Genomic DNA, 12,704 nt, shown 5'->3' on the forward strand with positions numbered 1-12,704 from the left:
CTGGAGAATCTCCGACTTCAGCTTCACATCACTGAAGAATTAGGGGGGGTGATAATAAATAATTGCCCCCCTCTTTGAAGGCGTATGATCCCTAAATGTAACTAAAGCCCAGCAGTGAGGAGCTGAACTTCCCCCTCCTCTGCTGTCCCTGCAGACGGGCAGGGTCGCCTACAGAGCGGCGCTGGTAGCTGTTAATGAAGTGATGCTCTTTTATTAGAGGGGCTCATTTCAGATGAAGATCTCAACCACTGCCCTGTAGCTCAGGAACAAGGGGCAGCACTCGAAAGCAAGGGGTAGGGGTAGGAAGAAGAAATGGGACTGGGCCTTTTCCATGCCTGTATATTTCATGTCCTCCACAGCTCTTCAGTAGCTGTGCGCAGATATACCTCCTTTGCGTGCATGTCCAACATTTATGTTGGAGCTCGTGTTATTTCTGCTTTCTGAGCCAACACTCAATTCAGCTTGAGCGCTGAATGTTTCAAACACATCATTATCCTTTGTGCATGGTTGATCACTCTTATGGCCCGGCTGGGCACGGTTTTCACCAATGTACATAGCGATGACCTACTTTTCGAAATTACACAAGAACGGCAGCTTAAGACAGCTTCTTTAGCTGCTGTGTCCTTAGGGCACCTTCCTTCCCTCATATCTTTCTCCCTCAACCCCTCTGCTCTGTTCACCTAGAATAGGAGCCAGCCATGCATTTGCTGTTGATGCGAGCGACACCTGCAAATCCAAAACCTTGTTTATGATACTCGGACTCGGTTTGTCGAGCGCCCCTGTTTGCGCTGATGCCCTGTTATGAATGAGGTTAAACAGCCTGGCGGACTAGGTGCTGCCTGACTCTACTGGATTCATACCCATAAACGTGTGGAGGGCGTTTCTGTGAAGATGGACAGAGAATGCTAGAGAGAGAATAGATTTTATTTCTGAGCAGATATCAGATGTAGTGATGTCACTTTTTGACGTGTCAGCCATTCAGTATCTCTCTTTCATGTCTTCTCACCGTCCTGTCCGTCCAACCACGGTCCACCTTCGTCAGCCACGCTGTCTGTCGAGTTGCATGCTCTTCTCATTCTCACATTCTTATGTTTGCTTGTCATTTCATTTCATTTTACTTGAATGTAAAAATTGTCATTCGTTCATTTTTAATTAAAATGTTGTTGTTGTTGTTGTTTTTTTTAAACACATTGTCATCCAGCTGTATCATCTGTCATGTACATAGTGTGATGTCTCCATTTGCTTGTTTCTCTCCTTTCCTTTTGCAAACTCATGTTTGACTTAAAATTTGAAGGTTTGTCTTTTTTTTTTATGGATTTTGTCTTTCATTTCTCTCGCTTGCTCATCAGACGCCACATCATTCATGTCCCATTAGACAATCTCCGAACTTACTCCTGCCACTCTGTTCCCTCCCTAACTTCTGCTGTTCGTTGCGTTTTGATTTTGTTTAGTGGAAATGAGTGTAAGATGCTGGATGTATTAAACCTTAAATAAGGTATGCGTTTATCTTTTTCCTCTCTTTGCCTTGTCTGTGTTGTTTTGGGTTTTTCTAAGTTGGACTAGTTCTGCTTACAGAACTCTAATCTGGGTCAGTGTTGTGCTCGCCCATGCCGCTTGTGCTGCTCCTCACGTTCTTCTCCCAGAGCGCACGTGGAAACCGCTTATTAGAACGTTATTGGAGCTGGCTCAGGTCTTGCGGCTTATCCTTAAAAAAACAGATCACCGCCGCAACGCCAGTATTCGCAATATTAGATCATAAAGCTCGAGGCAGATTAGTGCTTCGTGGAGATTTTGAGATGCCTTATTTGTTCAGATAATCCCACGGACGTTCATTTCTTTCCTCCGAAAAATCTGAACTCCTCTGAAGCAAGAATGGGATTAGTGAGATCATGCACGGTTAAACAGTGTCCAGTCTTAAGCAGAAGCTCAAGTCTCTGGCTGTAATTTTGGCGAGGAGTGCTGGAAGTAGACGGATTATGGATGGGGCGGAAAAGTACTGGGTTCAAAATAAATCAACCCTTAAGAGGTTTTAGCCCTTCCACTGTTGTTGCCTGGAATGTCCTCCTACTGAGAGTCGAAGCGGACACGTTTCGTCTCCTTGGTCCAGTGGATACGGGGAACACCCCTCACTTTTCCCTTCCTGACCGGTGTTCAGCGCCGCTTGATGTGCTGCTCTTTTATTCCAGTTTCAGTAATGAATGTAATCGAAGTGTGAAGCTGGAAGAGCATCAGCGGCTTCTTTCATAATGCCCAGATCCAGCTCCCCGTGGCCTACGGAGGCACAGGAAATCATCGTATTTGGACAACGGAGAAGTGGCCTCGCATCCGAGCAGGAAACAGGAAATTGCTTTGTATGGGCCTTGTACTGCACCCTGTCTCGCGCAGGAAAAATATTACTAGAGCTGCCGCTTATTCCGAGAGGCCAGCAGTTTCCATGGCAACAGAGTTGTGTTGCCATCACTACTGCCTGGGATGTGAATGAAATGGATGTGAATGCAATATTAAGAGCGGCTGACATGCATTCGCACACATACTCACTTTTCACTCCCTGCTGGGTTTCGGGTGGCTTTTTCACTGAAGCCACACCCAAAGCAACAGCAACAAACGTGGCCTAGGTGGATGCCGAACCGACCGGTCTTGATTTTGTAGTTCTCTGGCGGATTCACGTGTCCGCATGTGTGTACTCTTCAGTCAGGCCCCAACCAGGTCACTCCCATCCACATCTAATGTCCAAATCCAGGCGCATGCCTCTCCCAGTAGCCGGATGAGTCAAGCACAGAACATCCAGCTCTAATTACTCTCAGCAGTGACCTGAAGGGGTCCCTCTGGCTCGTCTGTTTGCAGCTCAGCTGGCACCTCTTCCCTCCCTCTCTCTATCTATCTCTCTAAAACTGCTGTCATGGCAACCAGCCCTGAGGAAGCCAAGGGGACTTCGCCTTAGCCTTGGTGTTGCATCTGGAATTTAAAGGTGAGAATAGCTGTTGTGCTGGAGGTGTGAATGCGGCCAGCAGTCCCGTTTGGGGAGGGGAGATGCCGAGAGGTTGAGTTAGGACGCCCTAACCTCAGAGGAGAGACGATAAGCTGGAAAGACTGCATGTCAGACCTGTCTGCAGGATCATCATCATCATCGTCATCGTCACCCCTGTCATTTGTCCTTTGTCTGAACTTGCTGAAGTGATTTGTGAGTGAATTCTTGGCTGCTCTGTTTTCTCTCAGGGTTCAGAACAGGGCGGTTCCTCCGTCTCACTGGCCTCCACCAAGGTGTGCAGCCTGGATGAGGGTGAAGGGCCCGTCGGCGATGGTGAGAGACAGGACAGTTCTACATCAGCGCCTGACTCTTGATTACACAACACTGCAGTCTTCTAACATTATGCGTGATAAAAGCCTTGAGAATGTGCTGAGGCTAGGAAAAAGAAACATTAAAAGCAAAAGCTTTCACCCTAAGGGGGTTCTTCAGGTTCTTTCAGAAAGTTCCTATAACCGCAGTCTAAAAATGACTGCTTTTATGTTTCGTCTTCACAACTTAAGACAGCTTGCAAGTGCACAATGACACGATCCGGTTTAAGTGCAAACCATTACAATTTGCAAGTCTTTAAGTAATCTAATTTTTTTGGTCTGTCTTGAAGGATAGTTGTAGAATAAGGCTCATTGGGTATATGCAAGTCCTCACGTCTCTGTTCCTCTGATCAGCTGAGCCCGTAGAGGAGAGCACAGCCCCTGCAGTCCCAGCCTCCATCTCTGACCGCTACCGGGTGGGCCGTATGATCGGCGATGGCAACTTTGCAGTAGTGCACGAGTGCGTAGAGCACTCCACGGGCCGGGCGTACGCTCTAAAGATCATCAACAAGGGCAAATGCAGAGGGAAGGTGAGTAGAAGATGCTATTTTACAGATCATGTATCTTATAGTCCCTTTTTGGTTTCATTGCTGGTGTCTTGCCTCTCAAGGTTTCTTCAAGCCTGAACGTTAAATTCCTTCTTCCCTGCCAGGAGCAAATGATCCAGAACGAGGTGGCCATCCTGCGCAGAGTCAAGCACCCTAACATTGTCCTGCTGATTGAGGAGATGGACACCTACAGTGAGCTCTACCTGGTCATGGAGCTGGTCAAGGTGTGTAAACCCAGCCATTTTCTTCTTATTATGGGGCTGCTGTCGTTTATGCCTTTGATAGGAAAAGGAGGACTTGGTTCAGAAGTCAGGCCAGATGATATGTTATGATTCTCATAGGTGTTGGACACTGACCCAATCTCAATCCCAACCCCTACCCTTTGTTTACAAGTGTCACATTGCCCCTCGGAACTGAGTTAGAGGGTAGTGGTTGAGGTTTTTCCCTACGAAATGGAACAGCCCTCAAATAAACAGAGCATCACTTCATTAACAGCTACTGACAGCAGAGGAGGGTCAAGTTCAGCTCCTCAATGCTGGGCTTTAGTTACATTTAGGGATCATACGCCTTCAAACAATGGAAGAACCAGCTTCTTGCTTGAATTTTTTAGATGGACCATCTAAGGTGGGATGGGAAATTGTTATGCTTGTTGTGAAGAAAAGGACATTGAACCAGCTTTAAACCAAGATAATACAATGGTTATAATTTTTAACAGAGAACATTCTCACATTTTCTTTGGTCTCTTGAGCTCATAACACTCTGTTTAGAGTCTCTGAGAAAACCTCTGTTTGGAGGGTCATTTAGCCCCAACACTTCACCCCTCTATCTCAACAATAATCGGGACAACCTACCCCTAGACGTTAACTCTTGTGCTGGCAGCAGTTAGTTACCAGATTTATGCTGCGAAAAGTATCTTGGCAAGTGACGTCATTTTAAATGTTGTCACAATCTACTGTATCTCTCTATTTTTAAGATTGTCAATTAATTCTAGAATTTTTTTTTATCCTAGTTTTAAGTCATTTCATTCAAGAGATCATCTTATTCTACTGGCAGATTATTTAACTGCCTCAAGTTTTGAAACAAGCAAAACTATCTGCCGACAGAACAAGACAGTTTCACTACGTGAAAATGTCTCAAATGTCAGAATATTAGATATATTGAGATTTAAGATGTTGTCGTCACTTGCTGAGATCCTTTCTTGCAGAGTATGTCGGCTGTCAGGCAGGAAAATCACCAAGCTCTGGACTTTGGTCCTCCAGCCTGGAACTGGACACATCTACTACCATGTCCATCATTTGGTCCAGGTCCAAAGTGGAAGCTCAGAGAGGGAAAGGAGCACTGAGACATCTTAGAGGAAGTTGCGTGTTTGATGTCTCGTTTTATTCAGTGGCTGCTGTGTACAGTAGCTAGCTCAGTCCAGCTGAGCTCTATATTAAGCCGCTGCTCCACTTAGCCGCCTCAGTGAGGGGATTTCGGCTTCTGCCACACCAGAGGCAAACCAGGCCAGTGTAAACTTTCAGCTCGCATTATTTACCATCAGCACAATTTCCAGACAGCTGCTGTGAAGTAGAAACTAATGACCTTCATGCATGTGTGCTTACTGTCGTCTGTAGGATGTTGAGGATGTTCCTGGGCTCGTTAGAATGTGTCATGTCTACAGAACTGGAAGCTGTCCTTCTGGTAGACCCTGGTATTTATTGTGCTGCTGTGTCTTGCTTGTCCACAGGGGGGCGACCTCTTTGATGCTATTACCTCGGCTACCAGATACACAGAGCGGGATGCCAGTGGCATGCTCTATAACCTGGCCAACGCCATTAAATATCTACATAGCCTTAACATCGTCCACAGAGACATCAAGCCAGAGAACCTTTTGGTAAGAGCATTATTTGTTTGTGTCTTTAGGACTTTTTGGATGTATGTTTTGATTCATGTCTCCACCGTCTTTTCACACGCTTATTAATTTATTAGAGCATTCATTAAGTCCAATTATTGATATTTGAACCAGCCAGTGTGAAGTGAGATCCGATGAGCTGTTACCAATCGCCGCATCCACGACCCCCCCTTTACAACCTAATTCATTTAGTTTTAGTTTAGGATGTTGGGTTTCCAGACTAAATGTTACACTGCCACCGTTCACTTGCATACTATATATAGCGGCACGGTGGCGTGGTGGGTTGCGCTGTCGCCTCACAGTGAGGAGGGCCTGGGTTCGATTCCCCGGCCGGTCAGCCAGGGTCCTCTCTGTGTGGAGTTTGCATGTTCTCCCTGTGTCTGCGTGGGTTTCCTCCGGGTTCTCCAGTTTCCTCCCAAAGACATGCAGTCAGGCCAGTTGGACGTGCTAAATTACCCCTGGGTGTGAGTGACTGTCTCTGTCTGTCTGACCTGCGATGGACTGGCGACCTGTCCAGGGTGTATCCTGCCTTCCGCCCGAAGACTGCTGGGATAGGCTCCAGCACCCCCCTGCGATCCTGACGGAGAAGCGGCTTAGAAAATGGATGGATGGAGATATATATATATATATATGTGTGTGTGTGTGTGTGTGTGTGTGTGTGTGTGTGTGTGTGTGTGTGTGTGTGTGTGTGTGTGTGTGTGTGTGTACACTAGCCTTTTAGACCAAATCTGGCCGAATGTACCGATCTGAATTCTTAAGGAATAAGTCAGCTCTTCCGTAGTATAAACTTCATGAACAATGTCATACCAGTCAGACAGTTGAGGGGGTTCAACAGATTTTCTAGTGATTTGCTTTCTTACTTGCAGCCAGCAAGGCCTTCAGCAATTCCATATCATTTGGACCGAAGTCTAAAGAATGATTTCCCAGATAAAGAAACCCAAAGTCAAAGAGTATATTAATCCGAAATATAGTACAGCGAGCCTGATGGACAGCTTTCCAATACCCAGACAGAATCTTACAATAAATCTAGTTTTAAAGCAACCGCGTGCTCTTAATTTCCGTACTTGGACAAAAACTCAGTTCTGTGCTTACGTTTCTCACTAGCAGGGCCGTCTTGCAGTAATTTGCCCTACATCTCACGTAGTCTCGGTGAATAAAATAACTGCCAAAAATGAATCAATCACGAAAAAATCATTTTTTACTCCTCCATAGCTGTTATGCAACTTTTCTTCCTTCTTGGCTTATTATGAACAGTCCAGACTGAAAAAATACAGTATAGGACATTTTCCAATGTGTGTTGATTGCACTCATAAAGATTTGGCCAGCTCCGTTTTCCCATATTGATGTCATATGTTGGCGTACAGCATGAGTGCTGCATACCTGAACATCTCAAGACGTTACTCTCCTCTAGACAGCGTGGAGATAGACAGAGCGGGCAGTCAGGTCTGTGGCTGAACCACAGCTGTTCTGAGGTCAGCCGAAAACCGGTCACTATTCGTAAACCTCGCGAAACCCTTCAGAAACGTGCGAGGACCTCGGTGTCCTGACACAAGTTGTGAACGTGGCTGACGCTGATTACTGAAGCAGTTGTGGAAAGAATGAGAGAGAAATGAAGGCAGTTAGCTGACTCTTTGACTCACTCCCTGCCAGCTTGCCTGCCTCTTTCTCCCTGGGCCTGAATGTGTGATATCACATTCACAGAGGAGGAAGTGAGACATGACTCACACGCCGACGGTTACCATACTGTACCCTGCTCAGAGGCTAAATCGCTTCAGCCACACGTCACTACAACACCAGCATCACTGTGTGGACTGTGTGTACCCTTTCCGCAGCACCAGCCCGCCTGGGATGATGATTAAGAGAGAGGGGCCATTACTTAAGTGCGCTCCCGATGAAACATCATTCACAAAACGCCTCTACACGGCTCCATTAGGCTCAAGCGATCAGCATGACTGGCGAAGCGATTAGCAATCCTTTATTACCCAAGTCTGGAGTCATTATGGTCAATTAATGTAGCGTGGCATCTAAAGCGCGTACCACTTCAAGCTCTTTTGTGTTCACGACCTGTCTTCTGCTGCTGTAGACGTTGCTTGAACAGTACAAGTTGAATGTTTGGACACATCTAAGAAAAACATACACACCGAACCTGGGGCCGTATTACAGAGTCCGAGATCAAGTCTTATTTGCTTCGTTGTCATGGCAACTTCAGCTAAGACTGAAGTTAGGACAGAAGCCGTTACAGAACAACAGTTAAGTCTATATCTTCTCATTTCCAGACAAGAAATGAGATGATTACAGAAACGTCCTAAGTCGCCAAAATATCCTAAATATTTTCTGAACTTTAAGATGAACCCCGTCTCCACCGTCCCTCTGATTACCTTCGGGTGTTAGATAGTCTATTCCAGCGATGGTGGTGAATAACGAGGAGAGAGAGCTGAAGGCGTGGCTGTTTATTAGGAGGAGTAACGTAAGCGCGCTTGGCTAAAGCGTTTGGGAAATGGAGACTGAAACTGGGGAGCGGCGACTCTGATAAACATCATTGTTCAGTTTATGGTCGCTTTAGTTTTATTTGACCTTGTTTACGTCGTTAACGTTAGCTGTCTGGCTGACTAACTTGATTACGTGTTTACGTATCGGCTGTGCGCGTATGGACGGTTGCTAGGCAACAGACACGCCGGCTGGTTGTAAACGTCAATAGAGTTAAGATTTCCTAACTTGGGATAAGAAAAGATATGGGATTCTTACATTTAGATCAGATTTGCGTCTGTGATATGAATTTGTGAATAATCTAATCTTGACCTTTCCGATCTTAAGTTGCGACATAAAGATAGGAATTTTCCGTAACACAACTCCCGGTGCTTGTGCGCAGAACTGCATTAAGGCTCTAAAACAAAACACTTTTTCTCACTGGACATTCCCAAATATGTTCTCATAGTTTTCTTGACCGTTTGTAGTAGAAGTGTGTGTTTAAAGGGCCCATATCATGGAAAATCGAATTTTCTCTACTTTTTTTTTTTTTTTTTTTTTGAGTTCATGCCGATCACATATGGAAAGTAAGATGCAGAAACAGCCTGTGCTGAATCCATCGTTTTTGTGATGTCACGAGGACCGACTCATTTACATACATCCACTTATTCAGCATACAGCAGTTTAGCCCCGCCCATTCATTTTGAGGGTCTAAAATGTTCTGCAAGCTTTTTGAATGAGGCACAATACAAGACAGCCAATCAGAACAGAGCTCATTTATCTTATCAGTCTTAAAGGAACAGTAGCAGCCTGTTTAATACTTGGGCATAAAGAGAGGTTGGAAAATATGTAAAAACGAATTATTATTGAAGAATTATTATTATTATTATTATTATTATTATTATTATTATTATTATTATTATTTGGGTAAATGTATGGATACATACATCCACTCTGTCCTTAAGTGTCCCTTAAGTTTTCCCTGTCATTACTATTTTGCCTGTTTTAGAATATTTCATAACTATTGTTCTATTATTCTACAAAAAGAAAGAAAAAACAGTAAAAAAAATGTATATATATTTCCAGATGTGTCCAAATAGTTTTGACAGGTACGGTCTACAAGACTGCAGTCATATCGTTGCTCTTCCAGCCTCTCTTCCCTTCCTCTGCCAGTCAAACATAATCAGTGCCTCAGCGCCTCAGTTCCACGGGCAGTAAGCCAGCGGAGCTCGGCTGATGCCGGCCGTCCCCGCGCTCATTCTTCCCTTGTGTGAGCCGAAGATAATGGCTTGTGTGGCTGGAAGCGAGCTTTTCAAAGAGGCAGCGGTACCTTCCGACACTCAATTCGAGGCTCTTTTGAAACGCCATTACCTCAGTTATTACATAACCGAGCAGAATAGAGGAAGCTGGCCGGAGTAGGAGTGGGAAGCACTTGTGCCAGTAGAGTTTAGGAGTTTTTAGCATCAGTGAAATTCAGTTGTGAACACTGGAAGCCTCGTTTTGCATTTATAGATAGATAGACAGAGCTTTATTGACCCCGAAAGGAAGTAGCGACACACAATTGCACATACACTTGCACATTGCTGGAACAAACCTCGTATCTCCAAAATGATGACTTGACAGGAGAAGGAAAAAACCTACTTTACTTTTGATGTAAGTCAATGGAACCAGACTCCATTCATCATGAAATTTCCATACAATGTAAAGGCCAATAAGTATTTTCGAATTATGTCAAAAACAGAAAAGACACAAAAATGGAGATACGAGGTTTTCTTCCGACAGCAGCGATGTGCTAAGCAGAAAATAAAAAATATAAATAAAAGTAGACAGAAGGTAAAGGATAAAAACGTAGAACTGAAAGTATCTGTATTTGCATATTTAATTGGAATATAAGACAGATTTGTTGTATTTACATGATAGCGGGCACTGAGTGGGTAAAAGCACAATGAGTATAGACACAACTAGGAGTTGCAGCAGTATTACAGTGTAACATGCGCAGTGAGAGTCATTACAGTAATAGCTGGGATAGACTGCACAGTGTGTATTGATCAGAGAGGAGATACAGTGACGAGGTTCAGCTCAGTTCAGACAGCAGGAGATCAGTACCGTCTCTGCAGTGAGGCAACTCGCTGTATATCAGTGTGTAAGAAAGATCTCACACGGCTCTTAACCGTCTGCACTGAATGAGCTTCTCCGTTTATCCAGTGTACCATGCAGGGGGTGTGAGGTGTTGTCCAGGATGGCTAACGGCTTGCTGAGCATCCTTCGTTCTGCCACAACCTCCAAAGAGTCCAGCTTGACTCCAACAACAGAGCCAGCCTTCCTAATACGTTTATTTTGTTCAGAGCACATTTGTTAAGGCTTCTGCCCCAGAACACAACAGCGTAGAGTAAAGCGCTCGCTACAGCAGACTGGTAGAGTCCATAGGAGCTTAGTACCCACACCAAAAGACCTCAGCCTCTTCAGGAAGAAGAGGCGGCTTTGGCCTCTCTTGTACACAGCAAGAGTTACAGCTCCGGTCCAGCTTGTTGTGTCCACCCAGATACTTGTAGGTCCCACCCAGATACTTGTAGGTCCCACCCAGATACTTGTAGGTCCCAACCACCTCCACATCAACTCCATCAGTGGTGACTGGTGACCTGGCAGGTTCTGAGTTCCTAAAGTCCACCTAAAGACCATCTCCTTAGTCTTATTAGGCGTTTGAGATCCAGCCAAGGAACTAATGTGAAACAATTGACGTCATGTGATCCGATGGACTAAACCACAGATTTGTCTGTTTTCCTTCAGGTCTATGAGCATCAGGACGGAAGCAAGTCTCTAAAGCTGGGAGACTTTGGCTTGGCGACAGTGGTGGACGGTCCGCTGTACACTGTCTGTGGAACACCCACATATGTAGCACCTGAAATCATCGCAGAGACTGGGTGAGAACTCCTTGAAAATGCGTAAATAATCCCAACATTACTTGTTTGTATTTAGGCTTGGTGTCATTTTTATACAGTGTTGGTCATTTATTGCATTTGCTTTAGACGTTATTTTATTACCTGCACTAAAAGAGGATTGTTGTCTGATTTGGACTAAACTCTTATTCTTATCTTGCTGTAGTTATGGCCTTAAAGTGGACATTTGGGCAGCTGGAGTCATCACGTACATCCTGCTGTGTGGATTCCCACCATTTCGCGGGTATGTTTATAGGCTGTTCCGTTGTTAATTTATAGATATTATTCACTTGTCCACTCCGAGATGGACTTCAGCTCAAGCCGCTTAACATACAGTGGGTCCAAATGCCTGAGACCGCGTTCTGTCATTTAAACCTGGAAATAAATAGAAAGTTTGAACATTTCGAATATTTGAAAAAAGAGAAAAGTCATGATAGTAAAATGAGGAATTGGCACTATTTCTAGGCCACGACTTCAAATTGCAGTAACCAAACGAAACCTTGTATCTCCATTTTTGCCATTTTTCAGGTTTTGGCATAATTTGAAAGCGCCTGTTGTTCTTTATATTGTGTGTAAATTTCATGATGAGTGGCCCAAAAGAAACGGCCCAAAATTACTTAGAAAAATGTCTGGTTCCATTGACTCACATTACGAGTAAAGTAGGATTTTACCTTCTCCTGTAAAATCACCATTTTGGAGATACGAGGTTTTCTTCCGAAAAGCGAAAGAGTGACATTAACCATATGAAAGCCTTTGTACCAAAAGGTCAGGTCTCATGTGTCGTATCTCTTTCAGTTGAAGCTTGTGTTCAGACGAAGCTCAGGTAGATCTGATCTGCTCATCAGAGGCTTTTGCACAAACGTCTGGAGTCCATGCCACTATCATTAAAGCACAAGTGGTCTCAGACTGTGGGACCCCCGGAAAGATTGTGTCCTTTTGTATTATCCTTAAATTGCACAAGGTGTAATATCTTTTGATATTTACATTAAAAAGATGTAAAAGATATATTTAAAAACCTACCAGAGCGGTTTTCTGGCTGCAGCAGGAGAAGCGGCATTGCTGCTGCTGTTTTTAGATCGTATTTGGTAGATCCGGATCCAGATTGAGTGTCAGTTGATTTGTAGGCCCTCTTTTTCACTCCTTATGCAAACTGGGATTATGATGTGTGAAGTGCGCTAGCCAGTGTAGGAAGTGCAATATACATTACTTATGTAAGAGAGCAGGGCCAGCAGGGCCCCCATGTGGTAACAGGAGGAACTACGCTTGGATCAACCCGTGTTCAAGCACACTTCAATTTGCTTATGAGCCATTTCTTAATTTTCCTTTCTTAATGTGATCTCATACATTTCATCTTTTCCGCAGGAGCACGGAGGACCAGGAGGCTCTGTTTGACCAGATTCTGCTTGGTCAGTTAGAATTCCCTCTCCCATACTGGGACAATGTGTCGGACTCAGCAAAGGTGAGTGAGAATGATGGATATCGCTGTTGTCGGAAGAAAACCTCATATCTCCCAAATGGCAACTTTAC

At 44.6% G+C, this 12,704-nt stretch overlaps 1 protein-coding gene across 3 annotated transcripts in view; it reads left to right on the plus strand.

The window, feature by feature from the left end:
• dclk1a (doublecortin-like kinase 1a) overlaps positions 1-12,704 on the plus strand; it is a 100,505-nt gene that overhangs the window by 82,726 nt on the left and 5,075 nt on the right. For all 3 annotated transcript variants that reach the window (XM_017717122.2, XM_037547346.1, XM_037547349.1), the window contains 7 exons: positions 3,217-3,301; positions 3,691-3,866; positions 3,989-4,108; positions 5,611-5,757; positions 11,029-11,162; positions 11,344-11,421; positions 12,540-12,636. In XM_017717122.2, the coding sequence (XP_017572611.2) occupies positions 3,217-3,301; positions 3,691-3,866; positions 3,989-4,108; positions 5,611-5,757; positions 11,029-11,162; positions 11,344-11,421; positions 12,540-12,636 (837 nt within the window). The remainder of the gene's footprint in view (positions 1-3,216; positions 3,302-3,690; positions 3,867-3,988; positions 4,109-5,610; positions 5,758-11,028; positions 11,163-11,343; positions 11,422-12,539; positions 12,637-12,704) is intronic.

Source organism: Pygocentrus nattereri, chromosome 18 (assembly GCF_015220715.1).
Source record: "Pygocentrus nattereri isolate fPygNat1 chromosome 18, fPygNat1.pri, whole genome shotgun sequence".
Lineage (NCBI taxonomy): Eukaryota > Metazoa > Chordata > Actinopteri > Characiformes > Serrasalmidae > Pygocentrus > Pygocentrus nattereri.